This window comes from Pseudopipra pipra, chromosome 8, assembly GCF_036250125.1.
Source record: "Pseudopipra pipra isolate bDixPip1 chromosome 8, bDixPip1.hap1, whole genome shotgun sequence".
Classification (NCBI taxonomy): Eukaryota; Metazoa; Chordata; class Aves; order Passeriformes; family Pipridae; genus Pseudopipra; species Pseudopipra pipra.
In genome coordinates, this window is record NC_087556.1 from 16,348,347 (window position 1) to 16,365,161 (window position 16,815).

Here is a 16,815-nt window from a genome sequence, read left to right on the forward strand (position 1 = left end):
TCTCAGCTCCACCTACAGCATAGCTTGTTTATATAAACCACTGTTTTGTTTCTGATTGATTTTAGTAGCTTTACAGCCCTAAGCAATTCTACTTGTTCCTGCCCTTGTGCTTTCCAGTCTTTCTCACTGCCCAGCTGTGCAGCCACAGCACAGATGTGGGAACAAGTAATCTGGCAGGTTTAAGCTGGATCTAATTGAAAATCTGAGCTGGGTTTAGGTTACGTATCTCTTCTAAGAATTAAAAAAAAAAAAGCCAAATACTAAGTTTGATTGTCTTTTCATGACTCCTCATCTTTCTGGCAGGAGATGGCAGCAGAAGAGCATCAGGATTCACATGTAGTACCTTTGTTTTAGCCCTAAATCTCCATCAGCCAGTAAGACAAGTCAGAGAGCAGTGGGATAAAGTGCACTGACCCAGAGAAGAGTGAACCCCGAAGCCTGCTGGAGCACTTAAATGGGGGTCATTGGTGGGTCAGCAGAGCCAAGAAAGGTGTAGTGAACACCTGGGCTCTGGTCCAACAACTCCATGATCAGGGCAATCCCACTGTGGCCCCCTGTGTTGCCAGGCCTCCTGGCATCCCCATGCTGCTTGCAGCGACCTGATGTAGATAATAGTTGAGGTGCTGGTTTGCTGATGCAGTGACAGAGAGGAAGGAGAGGGGCAGCCCGCAGCATTGCCAGCTCTGGACACAGTTCCAACTGTGCTCTGCAGCCTCCAGCCATGCCAACTGCTCAGCAGCCAAAATGGCACTGTGCCAATGGCAGTTGAAAAATATGATCTCTATGAGAATGTCTGACTGTAGGAATGTTTTTATAATTTTTGCCGACCATCAGTTTTTCTTTACAGTTCTACTATGACCTACTGGTAACCAGGTGAAAAATTTTGATGTACCAGGGTAGATGGTATAGTGTAGTATTTACTTTTGTAATATGCTAACGATGTAAAAATTGAAAAGTAAACCTCTGTTGTTGAGCATGAGGATGATGTCTTCTCTGCTTCTCCTGCCTGAAAGAAAATAGCATGTTCTCCAATACATTGTCCCTCTTTGATCTCTTGTATTACTTGGTAGAAGCAAAATTGGTTAGCTTTTCTTTTGTTAAAAAGAAAGTAAACCAGACTGGTACCTAATGAAAAAAGAACTCAGTAGAATGTTTGAATTGAGAGGCACTGACTTGAGATCTGGGAAGGTCTTTGTTGATTTCTTTTAAGTCTTTCCCCACCCCAGTCAGAGATCCAATGCTTAACATTAACAGACTTAACTGCCTTGAAGGCTTGCTTGTATGCAGAACTGCAGAACACTTGTGACTCATTTTCCCCTCAAGTAAACTGCTAAGAAAGCTAACTTTAGTATTCTGGCCTTGATTACAAGCCTCAGTTGCCTTGATTTTGGAACTGAATATGCTGCTTGATTAACTCACTGCTCTAACAACTCTCACTTCCCTCTCTGGTACCAGCTTTTCATGCGAGTTCTTTGGGGTTATGGTATAAGAGTTTGTATTTACATCTGTGCACAAGGGTGTTGGGGAGCAGGTCAGGCCACAGCATGTGTTATGCAAGTTGAGAGAACGTAATTTATTGTTGGCTGAGAAAGATACTCATGGTCTCTACCACAATGACAGAGTGGTATTCTGTTAAATACTCTGTTAAAAAAAGCCCACCCCTAAACAAAGCAAAAAGTCAAGTTTTATTTTCAGTTTTCCCCTGCCTCATTCAAATGTGTATATTTTTGTGCATAACTCACATAATGCCTAAGAGGTGACACCAGACAGTTTGGGCATTTCTTCCTTTTGGAACAGAATGTTCCAATGCCAGGACCCCGTGTCTTTTCTGTGTCCAAGGATGACTTATCTGTCTCTTCTCCAACACTTTTTCTAAATTGTTGCAAAAAGAATTCTTGACAGTTTTCCCTTCCTTCTCAGCTTCTTACACCTGTGTTCTTCAAGCTGCAAGACTGTTGAGTTTTCGTATTCTGTATGTCTCTTTCAGCATTTGAGTGTATGCACTGAACACATTTGTAGCAGTATTTCATGCAGGCATTTACACTCATACTCAAGTCTGAGTTTTCTTCCCCTATGGAAGTGGTTGGATATCTGAAGAAGACACAGATGATTTCTGTCAGAAACTTAATGTACAAGGAAAAAGCCCTGATCTGCCGTATTTTTTTTTACCGATATGTTTTGATTTAGATTTAATTCTAAATTTAGATTAATTCCTACTTGACAGAAGTCATTTGACCTGACTCTGTGATGTGTCTATTCCTTTTTTTGTACTGATTTAGAGTGTAAAAATAGTAGAATAAGCCAGTACAACTCTCTCAACCAAAGAAAATTTGAGTGGAAAAAACAGTTTCGTGTTGCTTTACTGTGTGGATGTCAAGCATATCAGGGTGCTCAAGATCTACTTCTGCTTAGGGAAGGTTAGGTGGTGCAGTCTGGGATACGTGCAGCTTCTGCAAGACTCCATATGTGGAAGAATTTGGCGATCACAAATGGGATGAGGGTAAGTGAGGATTCTGCAATGAATGAAACCAAAATGAAGGGTGCTGCCCATTGCAGGGAGGAGTGATGGCTTTGAGAAGTCGATGCAGGAGGCAGACTCAATCTTTGAAGAGTCGCTGAATCAGGAGCAGAAGGGGGATTGTGCTGCAGCTTTGGCTCTCTGTAACGAAGCTATATGTAAGTAACTTTAACCGCCTGAGCTATTGCGCTTTTAACAGTGTACTAATATCATAGAATAGAGTCTGAAACATTGAATCCATTAAGTGGTCAGGTAGTAATATGGGGATCCAGATGGTCTTTAGGATCATGGAGGTAGACAGAATTTTTCATTTTTATGAGCATTCACAATGGGGGTTTTAGTCCTATTCCTGTTCATCTCTGTTTTTTCATGTTTGCATTCATTTTGTTGTTCTCTCCCATGCTAAGGTAGTAACAGCACTGGGCTGCTGCTACACCCTTTTTGATGCTAAATGGTATGTTTCAGCAAGCACCTTGTAGGTAACTCCCCTACCACTTGGTCCTCACAATTTTTCCCCGTTGTCAGGCCAAATTGCAAAGGCCATTAAGTTCCCCTTTATGTCATGAAGTGTGTAGTATAGGAAGAAAATAATAGCCCACTCTTGAGTCCTCTGGATTAGGAGAAATAAACTATGCCGTACTTGAACTTTCATGAAGAAAAAAGCATTAGGACATTGAAGTGCTTAAATGCATTGTGACCTTTGAGAATGTGTGCTATGTGATTTCATTTTATTTTTGGTGTTTTTCCATTATTACTGGCTGGCTGTCTCACCTCATGCTCCCCTCTGTCTGTATAGAATGGCTGCAGACAGGGTGGGTAGCTCCTGTGCATTTGCATTTAGAAATTGGCTTTTATCGACTGCAGAATCAAGGGTGCAGCATACGGCTGTCGCGATAGTTCTGTTAGCTTCCATTCCAGCAATCTCAAATCCAGCTGAATCTCAAATCCCAGCTGGGTATTCCTGCACATAGAGGGAGTCCCAGGTATGGAGGATACAGGAGAAGAGTAGATGATGGAATAAACCATCAATGCGATAGGGTTGGAAAGAGCCTGTGAGGAGGGGATGAGAAGTTGGGTAAAACAAGGATTTTTTTTTTTTAATTTTATTTTGGTTTAGTTTCAATTAATATATTTGTACACCTGGCTAAGCTGAATGTGCATTAATGGAAACAGTAGCATCCTTGTGAATTCTTTTGTGGCAGTATTTGCATGGTCCATGTTTTATGTTCCTGCTCCATCTTTTTTCTTTTTTTTCTTTTTCAATTTTATTCCTTTTTTCTGTTTGTTTTCTGCTATGTTTTCTTTTGCATTTTAGCTAAACTAAGACTTGCCATGCATGATGCCAGCGCTAGCACTCACAGCAGAGCCCTAGTCGATAAGAAGCTGCAAATCAGTATCCGAAAAGCCCGGAGCCTCCAGGATCGCATGCAGCACCAACAGCCATCGCAGCCGCTGCCGCCGCCAACCTGCCACCCACCGCAGGGCGGCACCGTGGCCCAGTCTACAAGGTAGTCCAAGCACATCACCTAGACCCAGATCTGAGCTGCATCCATGAGCAGTGCAGTCTGGAAGGAAATAGCAAACTATGTATTCTCCTCTGGATAGTCCAAGTCCTACTGTGTTACACCCTGTTCTTTTCTTCTCTAGGTTAAATCCTATTATAAGGGAGGCAACTACCCCATCTTCCCCCTCACCACCCTCCTTCCCCCAGTCTTTATAAAATGGTTCCATGTGCATGTGTTCAGAATGTGATCTGTGACAGAGAATTGTAGCAGTCAGTGCCTGCCAGCATTGATGTCCTATGCACCAAGGGAAATAATACAGTAGACCATATCCTGGCTAAAAAAGCTGGGCTGTGTTAGGATGAAATGTGACTGCTTATAATCAGGAGCAGTTTCAGGACTCAGTAAAAGAATGTACTACAGTAAAAATCATGCTATACTTGCTTTTATGTTGGGAACCAGTGTGTTTAGTGCTCTGTAGTTTGAAAACTGTCAAGTACAGTGATCTTTTCTTTCTAGTCCACTTCTATAGTGGTGCACTGGTACAGCTCTTGGATCCAGATCCTGATCCTGTCACCTTGACTACTCTATCATTCTTCATTTTCTTTCTGTGCTTCCTAGCATCCTGTAGCCTGGCTTACCAGCCCTCCTCAGTGTCTCTTCATGAGTCTTTCTTCCATACTGACTTTAACTATAGCATAATTAACACTCTGCTGTAGCTGATCCTTTTTCCTACCCTCTTCAGCATGCAGCTTAATCCTTCTTTCTTCCCATGCCATTCGCTCCGAGCACTAGACCATCCCTATCCAATTTCTAGGTTGTTTCTTGAAGTGTTACTTTTCTTCCCTCCCCCTTTTCTTACATGTTGTATTATCAGGAGCTTAGATGAAATCTCAGATGAGAACCCTTTTTCTGTTCCTTTTTGTAAAATACCGCATACAGCTATATACAAAACCAGTTACTTTGCATACCTGCCAGCCTACAGTTCATAATGTTCTTTTCTTTTCCTGCAGTACCTGAACTACATGTAATGAAGACTGATCTTTTTGTCAATCAGGGGTCCATTATATCCTCTTTTACAGGAGAAATGCAGAGCTGAAATCATGCATTTTGGCATATTCAAAGAAAATGAAAGAAAGGAACTTTCTAAACTACTTTTGCTAATGCTAAACTTGCTCACTGCTGCTCTGTGAAAAGAGCATTACTTTTGCAGAAAGCTGTATCCAATTAAATGTTAATATTGCAGCCAATGAAAAAAAAACTATTCATAGCCAGAGTTCTGTACTGATATAAACAACATTATAGATAGTGCGAAGTTTGCAATTACTCACAGACAGGGTTGTTCCGCTACACGTATCAACTTGGTCTGCACAGTAACTTGCATTCTGTGCCTCTCAAGGAAGAAACAAGGCAATGATCTTACAGTTGCCTTAAGTTTTCTGTTGGAGCTGTTTGTAGCCTGTCACTTTCTCACAGGCACATGGACTTGGTATGTTTTTTTCTCTCTGTATATTAAAATGCTAAGTAAATGCAGAAAAGTACCAAGGACATCTATGAACCAAGGATATAATTGTCTTGCATTGGTAAAGAAAAGAATTAAAATTATTTTCTAAGTATGCTTAGAATACAAATTATTGCAAAACAATCGTTATATATTTAGCTCCAACTTTATTTAATGTTTTGGATAAATATCTCAAAAATGAGAATACAAAGATGGCATGAGAGAAATTTCAACCTGTTCCTTCCATTTGTCAAGTCATTCTTCATTAAGTTGCCTGGAGAGAGGGAGACCTTACAGAAATATTGTCAGTTTGTATTCAGATCAGGAACATGTCCAAAGTATTTTAAAAAATATCTAAGATGTTATTGTTGAAAACAGTTGTTTTATTTTATATAAATGCTATTTTTACAGTTCTTACAGTTATCCCTACCCACATGCTCAGTCTCCTGGTGGAAGTGCCTAGGGTGCTGTACAAGAATTCTTTATATAGAGCCTAATTGTAGCAAAAGACTCTTAAAAAGATGAAATGGATTCATATTTTCATAAATAGTTATATACTTAGATCAGTTAGAGTAGGAAATCAAAGTTAGAGGCGAAGGACTAAAATGTATGTATCTACCAAGTTACTGCAAAGTCTTCATCAGAATACAGTGAGCAAAGGGAAGTGTGTTGAGGTATATGTCACCTATTGCACGTTCTGTACCCTTGGAATAAACATAAGCAATGACTGCTGCTAATCATTTACTCTTCTGTGTGTTTTAGTGAACAGACTGGCCCGCTCCAAGTACTGCTGAGCCAGGAGGTACCACTGGAACCCAACAAAGAAGTGGAATTTGGGTCCAGTTCTTTCTTCCACCCACCTGCTTCCTGCCATGAATTGCACTCATCATTATATCCAGAGTCTTCCTCCTTGCCCCCTTCTGAAAGCAATCCATCCAACAGGATCTCTCCAAACTTCCAGTCTGCTTCTGCTGATTTTCATGACCAAGTTCCCTCTTTTCCCTATAGGCAAGGGTTGGCAGAGAGGTCTGCAAGAACTGAGAATGATGCCCACAATAGTGGGGAATTTGCTGACACCACAGCCACAGGGCCAAAAGACTATAGGGAATGCTGCAGTAGCAGCAAGTTAGAAGAGGTTCATAACATAACGCCTATTCTCTCACCTCAGTACAAGTCCAAGGCTAACACAATAACCTCTGGGTCTTTGCCTACACTGTTTCCTTGTCCACATCCTCCGCAAGCAGCATCTCCTGAAAAGGACAGCCAGCACAGTCCTTGTTCCAAACTTACCAGCTCTCCAGTGCGACCCAGCATTGATCATTTAGGGGCTTATCATGCAATGACCCCTGCAACTTCATCCCCTACACAGCAGTGCTCCTCGGATCCTTTGCAGAAAACAAATAAGTACTCCAGAGCAAACAGTCATGAGATTTTATTACCCTCACAGGGTGAATATGGCACAGCAGAAGGTTGCAAATCTGAGGCTTTTAGTACAAAGGGACATGTTCGCTCCTTGGCAGAGCAGTTTCAGAAAATGCATGCAGTCTCCCAGAGAAAAGGTACTCATGAAAAAGGCTGGATTGCTGCAGTGTGTCAGGATGAGAAGTCTCCAAAGTTAACACAAAAATCTTTCATCTACCCTTCATCCTCTGGTTACAGACAGCTAATCCATCAAAACCAAGAAAACAAAAACCAGTCTTCTGAAAAATTATACTCAACTGTGGATATTAGGGACGGGGTAGTTTCTTTGCAGGGTTTTAGTGCCCAGCATGTTGCTTCTAAGAGTATTTGTTCTCACAGTGAAGAGCTGTGTAGAAGAGGTGGACAGAATATAGGAGACTCTGCACCCTGCATGGAAAGGCACTGTCATGATGGAGGAATGAAAGAGGTGGATGATGGATCTACTGGTAGCATGGTTGCCTCTATGCCTGTGGACCGTTGGGTGAATAATGTTACTAGGTATTACAGTTCTCAGAAGGCTAATAAGAATACTGAATGGCTTCCTGTACCTGGGAGGAGTCCACTCCTTTCTGATCAGAGAGCAGTTGGAGATGACTTGAGCAGGATCCCAGTACATCTGCACCCACAATGGAATCAAGACACAGAACAGGAGCTTTCAGAACTGGAATCCCTCTATCAGACTAGTCTGCAGGCATCTCAGGCCACTAGGCCTTTCTTGGGAAGACAGGACAGTGCTAGGTATCCATTTGACCAATCAGGTAAGAACGATGCAGTTGTTTTTCTTGGTTGACCTGCCTATGTACTCCAATATAGGTGCAGATATATTTTTCCAGTTGATTTAGTTAAATGGGCATTAATTTGTGCACAGATGCAGAAAAATTCAGGTTGTAGACTCTGAAAACCTTCCAGCTAAGTAGAGAAAGCAGTGTGATCGTACTGCCTGGGGAGGCTACAGAGTAGCTGTTGGTCTTGGCAAATGGAGAGCAACATCTGTTAAGAGCAACATAGAAATAATTGATGTTGTTTTCAAGTAGGGAGCTAGCTGCTTATGTCAGGCTGCTAAATTTTGCTGTTTGAAAGTTTTGCATCACCTCTGGAATTTATTAAACTGTTTCTATGCCTGAAACATTCTCCACATCTGTGAATTTTAACTGATTGTACTGTATTCGAGAATTTAGTCTGTACCTGGTTCAGGGGAATAACTTTTAAAAGTGTTTCTAGATCTATGAGAGCTGAACCTGTGTTTTGCTAAGGACTACCTGCTTTAAGTTCTGGAAAATTACTTGTGAAAGCAGCACTACAGATACATGACCTGCACTAAGATCCATGAAACCCTGTGGATTAGTTGGTGCCTAAAGAAAATGAACAGATTCTGTTGGTGAGGTCATCCAGCTGTTGCTAGAGACATTCAATTAGAGTCTGAGGACAGCAGTGTGGTTCCACTTAAGCCGATCTAATCTCCTGCCTGAGATAGAGCAACCTTGTTTCTCTGCTTAGCACAAGTGAAGCAAATTTCCTTATAATCTGTGTTGTAGCATTAAAGCTATGAATTTTCTGGTTAAATACAATGCAGCCTGAAATTGGATGGGTGGGTGCCAAAGTGATACAGATACAGCTATAGAAATATTATATATATTGCAATACATACACAAGACAGGTTTTGCCCTGCCCTGCACCCATGGATGTGGAGCCTCCCTCATTCCTGACAATGTCAGACCTGGGTGTGACCAGAGTGAGTACTGCAGTAAACTCTTGAACAGGTTTTTGTTCAACAGCTTGAGTTTTCTCTGGAACTCTCTTGTCTTGCAGTCCACTCACAGGCCATTTGAGACATCGAAATGTGACTATTTCCCATTTGTTGTCCTTTTGGTTTTCTTTCAGAGTTAGGCAGGATCTGACCTCAGAGCTTTGCAGGCGCTCTCTTGCATGGGCTTGAATCTGAAGGTCTTTTATGTTCCTACCGGTTGACTGATTATGGAAGTTCTTTCTGGAAATCTACCATGATAAAGCCCAGTTGCTTTAGTGTTAGCTGGAACTTCAGAGTTCTGTTATCAAATGCACCATTTCTTATGTCAGCTCTTCTTGTCTATTTTCCCCCTACATGTATGAGGGTTGTGAGATATGGATATTCTTCAAAAGTGAAGTGTGTGTTTGAGACCTTTACTTCTGGTTTGCTGTGACTTTCAGTTTCTTCCTAAGTTCTGCAAATTCTATATAAAACTGAAAAGTTTGAACCAATGCATCTACTGTGATGAACTGGATGAAAGTCACCTGAGTTAGGTCTATGACAGCTCTTTCTTGCTTTTAACTTGGATTACCTAATCATTTGCAAATGCTGTTGAAATTTTCTGACCCATGTCAACTGGTTTTGTCAGACCTTTACATTCAGAATCATGGTGAAAATGCCTGTATTTCTTTAGTGGAGCCTTACAGCAGAGTTAAAGCCAAGACCTTGCTCCTCCAAGTGCAGTACCTCAATGCAGAAAAGGTGTCATTATCAGGACATCACCTTTCTTCCTTTACAGTGAGATTCCCTGTGACAGTCTTTATTGGGCCGTTGATGTGCCTGTCTATTCCATGAGAAATTTTAGGGTTGTAACTGGTTGATGGGGATTGCACTGAGGTGATTGTAGCAATCCTAGTTAAAAATAACACATTTATCTATTTAATGAGCACAACTAATGGCTGAGAAACTGTTGCATTGGGTGGGAACAAGCAGGTTACTCTGTGGGGAACTTAAGGCTGACTTGTTTATCCCGAGTAACTTTAGGTAGCTTCCTTCTGGTAGCTGTCTTTTGTCCCTTTAGGCCCCCTAAACAATCTCACCTCTGTATCAAACAAGTGCTGGTGTGCACTTAAATCATTTAACTCTTAAATAGTTCAATTAACTGCTCCCCAGAAGCCTGCAAAAGGGCAAGTGAAGCAGGCATAGTATCCTGATAGACTGTCTCCCGTTGCAATTTTGGGAATTAGCTTACGTATTAACGTTCCAAGGATCTCTGACTTCTTGTTCTGTCTGTGTAGTCTGTCTGTCTTTGCTGGTGTCAGACCTAAGATAGTCAGAAATGTGTCTTAACCTGCAGTCAGGCATTGAATTTAACCATAGTGTTTTCCTTCCCAGTCTCAGTGAACCTGAATGTGAGGAAGCTGCCTGCTACAGCTGGCATGGGGCTCTCGAAAACCCCGACAGCAGAGATCGAGCGCAGTCTGTGTGGATCCACTGTCTCTTCTGTTTCCAAGGTGACATGTTCTTACTTAAGATGTGCTAGAGGGGGAAGGGCTTGGCCTGTTCAAGAAAGAATTTATAGTGGAATAAGTGAAATACATTAAGCAAAAGGTACTGGGGTCGTTGATACTAACGTTAATGGGAATTTTAAGTGCAGTGTAGCTCAGGATTAGTTAGCTAAAATACGAGTGACTCATGCTGCATGCACCTTGTATGCAGTCAAATTATCTAAATTCTGACTTGGAGAAACACATCCCTGAAAACTTTAAGATCTAGTCTCTTTGAACTTACTGACATGAATTCCCTTGAATCACAACTTACGATAACTGCTTCTTGATGTTACTACTTGCAGGGGCAGAGTCTATTTTTTTTTTTACCGTGCCACTATATATTTTTTAAGTGGGGGATAATTTGGTATTTGCTACAGTTAGTAGTTGGTCACCTCAGAATGGGAAAATATTCTTTTTCTTCTTTTTTTGGGGGGAGAAACTATTTAAGTAACTGGCAGTTACATATCAGTGCCTGTATATGAAGACATGAAAGTATTTTCAAGGGGAAATGGCATTTCCTGTAATATTTCCACACTCAATAGCAGGAGTTTAAATGGTCTTCCTTTTACAGGACAAAGAAAAAGAAAAAGGGAATAAACATTTCCTTTGCTAGCATAAGATTAACAAGCTTCCAGCACTCATCAAATAATCCTAGATTTATTTTTTTTTGTTATGAGACGACTGTAGTACTTTATCATAAGATATCTCTCAGCTGCAGCCATGATTATCTCTCCAGGGGCAGTGCCTTGTAGCAGCAGTCAGTCCTTTAGGTAGATTCATTACAGTAGAGACATTTTGTCCTGGCTGTAGATACTTATAAAAGAGTGAATCTCAGGCAAGTCAATCAGTATACAATTATTAACAGAAGAAAGATTAAGGAGTAATATTTTTATTCACCAGATCCAAACAGACCCATTTATCTTAAGTTTCTAAGGTAGTACCTGAAGGAAGGATTAAAAAAAAAAAAAAAAAAGGTCATGGAATATCATTGAAGTATATTGTTAGATTTCTATCATCTCTTCCCTAAATTATTATACAAAATTGATATTATGGAGAGCCTTTTCTGAAATGTGTGATATTGTCTGCAGGTCACATATACCCGAGAACATAGCAGGGAATCAGAAGAAGAGGAAATATACAGTGCAGAGAATTTCCGTCGCATTGCTCGCAGTCTCAGTGGGACAGTTATCTCAAACAGAGAAGAGACCTTGGTCTCTTCTCACAGTTTTGTAAGTAGAATGATGTGCATCTTTCCAAAGAGCCATCATCTGTGTATAAAGTTGGTGTTTTCTCTGTCTGCATTTAGTAGTTAACTAACAAGACAGCAGACAGTGGATATTAAGCCACTATGAAAGCATGTATTTTTGTTGTGTCTTTGGAAGAAGAATAAACTTTTATTTAAGTAACAAAGCCATCTTCTTCAGGTGTCATTGCAGAGTAGTAGCTGCTGCAGCTGGTAGCTAACATTACTTGTCAGTATACAAAAATACCCAATATAAACTTTTTTCAGCTGACTTAAAGTATTTTCAAGAAAGCTTCTCATATACCTATAATTTAAAAAACTTAATAATTTAAATAGCTTTGTGAAAGTTTCTGCTCTCCTATGGGTATATTCAGCAAGTAGCATTTTAGAGAGTAAAAGTAAGCTCTAAAGGGGAGACAATTCAAGACTTGGTACATAAAATGCAGACATACAGGAAGTAACTAAAAATAAAGAGATTGATTTTTCCTTTGTCCTCTCTGTTAAGTAGTCTTAGATGCAAGTTAAAACTGTCAGTGAGGAAAACAATAATAGAGTGTTTAGCAACATAGCCAGATATAATGTGACATTTTGGCTTGGACTGAATTTTTTGCAAACTGTACTGAAGATTTATTTATTTTTATTAACTGTATTAATAAGTGTAGAAGAGTTTCAGTTACCAAATGAGTTATTTAAACTGGTTGATGCAATTGCACCTTTCTGCTGTGTACCATAAACTAAGAACACGTCAACTTCTGAGTGTTTGCTCCTCAGTGTGCTTTAGTTAAGGGCTTTAACACATACCTGGAGAAGCTGGCAGAAGCAGTTACAAACCCCTGGTGTCCAAGACCCACCCTCTCTGCTGGAGGTTTTTATTCCCACAACACAGGCAGCCAATGGGATGGCTGTCTGTTACTACTCTTCAAGTTAACACTGGGCTCAAGTCTGTCATGGTTTGTTATTCAGCCATCCCTGCTTTTTGGGGCAGGTACCTCCTAACAGAGTGAAACAGCACAGCACAGGTAAATACTTCAGCTGCAACAGGTAAATCTGTTCACAGTCTGGAATCAGAGCTTTCAGGAAAGCCTGCTAGAAAATAGGAAGGAAGGATCAGCAATCTTCTTATTTCATGGCTTGTATAGCTTGCCAGTTCCAATGCTGACTGGCCTGCCATTGTTTTGTGGGTTCAGTTTGTGAATAAAACCTTCAGGAATGGTTTACGTTTGTTTTGGCTTTTTCTCTTTGGTTCCAGTCCAATGATCCTAAGTAGCCCATCACTGCAGTAAGAGCCTTACTGGATTGATGCAGTTTTTATTTGTCTGTCCTTTTCACACACAGATGCATGTTTTTGTTCTGGTGACTCATCCCTTTCTTCCTTGGATCAACACAGTCTTTGCTTGATTCAACCCAGCTCTGTGTTTACTCATCATTTTATGTTCTGTTCTTCTCCTTTCTCATTTTATAAAAGGAAGCACCAAATACGAGGAAAATGCCAGTGGACACCAGCCACCGTTCTTCCAGCTCCACTTCCCTTCCTTTCCCCCATGATCCTCCTGTATTTCCCTTTGATCCCCAGCACAACCCAAACCAGGTGCAACACCCACCCCATGATGTACTGATGCCCAGCATGGTGGGCAAGGCACGTAAACTGTCAGGTAATCACAGGACTTTTCATCCTTCTTCACGATCAGAAATTTTGCTGAAATACAGTTCCTCAGTTCTTGTCTTTCATAATGGAGTTTCACCATCTGCATAATTCCTCCAGAGATCTGGGAGGACAAATCATGTGTCTTCTCTGCCCTTTGGAGTTTTTCTGTGGTTCTGTGCTAAATGTGCATAACCAAACTCAGTAATCTTTATGGAAACATCATGATGACCTTATAAAAAATCGTATTAATATTTTTGTGAAGTATTTTCACTACTGTAAAAGTAGCAGTAAGACCCACCACCTTGTTGCCATGTGTGAGAGTACTTCCACAAGCTACTCATTCCTGCAAATCACACATATAGTTGTGCCAGTAGAAATAACTAATTCCTGCATGAGAATTATTTTCCCTGTAACAGCATCAAAACCAGTTTGATCTACCAGCCTTGAAATGTTTCTTTGGGCTTCTCCATGATGACACAAAGGGCTAGTAAAGAAGTCTGAAGTCTGTGCCAACAGCTGCAGTAGGATAAGGAGGAAATGCAATGAGGAAAATGAATGGTAGAAAGGGTGCAGCTAGCTTTTATTCAGAATTGCATGTCAACCAGTAACTGGATATATTGGTCGTTTCGTTGTTCTTCTGTCACCTGCTGGCGGCTGCTGAAAATTCTGAGAGGATGAAATAAAAAATATAACTAAGCAAACTTTTTTTTTTCCTCAGGAGATCAGAAGAACATCATCCAGAAACTTTTGGTTGTGCCTGACAGGAGTGAAGCTTTCCAAGGTGAAGACAACCCAGGTGTGGCACTGAGCTATGGGAGTCTCCCTTGTGCACCCAAAAGCACCCTTTCCCAGGGGCAAAAGCCTCTTGTTAATCTGCATTTAGGAGCTGGAGCATCAAGTGTCTCTGGCCATTGGCTGAACACAAGTTACCCTGCCAGGCAAACAGCCACGTTACCAGATAAACGAACAACACTCTGGGGAAAACATGCTGGCCAGCCAGGCAAGAATTTACAGGAAGGCTTCCTCCAGCAGCCTTCACAACATCAAATGCATGAATCTTACACCATGGGTTGCAGGCTACCAGCCAGCACAGACTACAGCACTTTAAGAATACCACGTGAGCCTTCTTGGGATCCCGGTGCCTCCCAAGGTTGCCCTGTGCCCCCTTCTTGTGTTAAGGCCCCGGGTCCAAGGAGAGTTGACATGCCTCCAGAAGAAGACTGGCGGCAGAACAGCTACACCCCTCAGCCTGGCAGAAGGCGAATGCTGCCAATGCATGTGATGGATGGGACTTTTTCTTCTGCTTCAGAGGCACACAGAAATATGCTGGCTCGAGCAGCAGCAGCCACTGGCACCACGCAGAATAATGGCTGGTGAGATCCTGTCCACTCCATGTGCCCTAATAACCTGCTCTGGGAATGGACTGTAGCTGTTGCCAGAGCATGGATTGCGTGGAGACAGGAAACTCTTTCAGTCAGTATCTGTGCCAGTTTTGTCTTAAAATGTAGCTATACCGTCTATGGAAACTAATTGCACTGTATTTTGTTTCTGACACTACTGAACTGCTGTCTGGATGGGGAATCTTAGCTTTTCTAGTCCTGGCCTGTCCTAGCAAACAAGTGCTATAGGAATGGTGAGCTTCAGGGGCATTGGTTTACGGGTAAGTTCAGAAGTGCGTGCATGTTTTGAAGGAAGACGGCAACTAACAAAAGGACATTTTTAAGGACTCTTTTTCATGAAATGTAGCTTTGGTAAATTCTTCACATAAACCCCCCAATCCTTTTGTTTTCTTCTCCTTCATCTTCTCCTGTTCCTTCCTGAGGAAAAAAAAAACTGACCCACCTTCCAGGTTCCAGTAAATCTGTACTTGGCAGGTGGCAGTTAGTAAAGCACAGTTAGTAAAGCAAACCCACTTTTCAGTGTGCTGAGATCTCGTGCAGAGATCACAGGTGTAGTTGCTGCAGAGGAAGTGGCAGGGAGACATTCATCAGTAAACCCCAATTTTCCCCACTTCCTTAAGGCAAACTAACAATGCTTCAAGCAGAAAAGACTGTTAATGCTGCACGCTTAATTACACCAATGTAAACACAGAATAAGTTTAACTATTTTAGTGTCAAACATACTTGCTTTTGTAAGTATTTTTCAAATAAATCTATGAAAATAGTTCTATTTACCTGTCTGTGTATGAGCTTTCTTTGCTGTTTAGCTGTACTCACCAGTTGGCCTGAAACTTTTGCTTTATTTTCTTACATGTGAACAAACATGAGTCAGTTGTTTATTCTAGTTCATTACCAAAATTTATGTAATACAGACTTAGATCGGAAGACATGCCTAATTTTGACTCTGGACTTGATGTTTCATTACTACTCAGCACTTAAATTTTCCCTCATAATGGACAGTAGTTAACAGTGTCCTTTGAAAAGTATTTTGAGACCTCTTGTTTGAGGGAAAACTACAGCCTCTATGCCAGATGGTAGTGTGTGCAGATACACAGAAAAATCATTAGAAATTGTTAGTGCAGTGAGAAGTGTCATTTTAATCACACTTGTGCCCCTGCTCCTGCAAACGCTTTAGGGTGTGTTGGTTACGAGGTATTGAAAAGCGTGGAGGGTTCTGTTTCTGCTCATCCTGGGACACGCCTCTGTCGGAGCGGGGCTGGAGCCCGCGAAGGGCTGCCCTGCCCTCTAGTGCTCGGCGCGACTCCTGCGCCACCTGACCTGAGAGGCTCCGCGCTTCGCACTTCAGGGCTTGATGGCATTTCATCAGTGGAATTTCTCGGTTTCTTGTTTCTAAAGAATTGCTGTTGTATCTGTTACTGTTGCAATCTCATGTAACTACATCGTGTGAAATTGCGTTTTACCTTTGGGATTATCTTGCACACTTCTTTGTACTTAACTGCCCCTCTAGCAGTGGTTACCCGGACAAAGCACTCTGTTCTTTCACCCTTCCATTCCTGAAAAGCTCTCATGAGTTTTGACTTTTTCACATGATGGTTTTGCCAATTTAATAATATGAAACTTTAAAATACTGATTTTTTAAAATATAAACAATTGGAGTATTATTTACTTGAAACAACTATTTGATTGAGGTTTTTCAAAAGATCCAGAATTGTTAGTCTCACACCATAGCCAACTGCTAAGTTTCTAGCCATAGAAATTATGGCTTTAGGAAGTGACTGGAATGTAGGGTTGATATTTGGACAGAAGCATTCCTGTTGCCATTTTTTCTCTCTCTTACTGGTAGAAGGATAGTATTGGAGCAAAGGAAATCTGGGCAGAAGCAGCCTCTGTTTGTTTTCAGCTTTTGATACCTTCAGCAGTTGGTGAAAGGTGCCATAGCCCCAGGATGCAAATGAGGACATGGATAAGTATTTGGTGCTTTGTTTGACTACAGCTCTAAAAAATTCAGGTTGCCAAGTGAGACTTAAGTAGTCTTGATTATCTAAAAGAGTAAGCTGCCAAAATAAAGTAAAAAGTCACCTCTTCAAGAATCAATATAGAATCTGAAACTTTTGCAAATAAAGACAATATGCATGCTTAGATTGATTTATTATATCCTAATGACCGGGAAGGAGAGGAAGTGTCCTTCCGTAAAGCTCTGCAGAATAATTCTGAATTGATACAACTCACTTAGTAGTGGCATCCAAGTTGGCTTTTTAAGGCTTTATTC

At 41.1% G+C, this 16,815-nt stretch overlaps 2 protein-coding genes across 2 annotated transcripts in view; both read left to right on the plus strand.

Annotated features, from left to right (window-relative positions):
• The window catches only part of LOC135418407 (inactive ubiquitin carboxyl-terminal hydrolase 54-like), a 61,445-nt gene extending 58,897 nt beyond the window's left edge, over positions 1-2,548 (plus strand). Inside the window, exon 17 of the mRNA XM_064663780.1 lies at positions 2,413-2,548. Within this exon, the coding sequence (XP_064519850.1) occupies positions 2,413-2,498 (86 nt within the window). The 3' untranslated portion in view covers positions 2,499-2,548. The remainder of the gene's footprint in view (positions 1-2,412) is intronic.
• Positions 2,549-2,805: 257 nt separating this feature from the next.
• Positions 2,806-15,319, plus strand: LOC135418428 (inactive ubiquitin carboxyl-terminal hydrolase 54-like). Its single transcript, XM_064663836.1, has 6 exons — positions 2,806-2,811; positions 3,891-4,026; positions 10,104-10,222; positions 11,347-11,487; positions 12,967-13,153; positions 13,865-15,319. Exons 1-6 carry the CDS (start codon positions 2,806-2,808, stop codon positions 14,521-14,523), a joined length of 1,248 nt encoding a protein of 415 aa, XP_064519906.1. The 3' UTR covers positions 14,524-15,319.
• Positions 15,320-16,815: the final 1,496 nt, after the last annotated feature.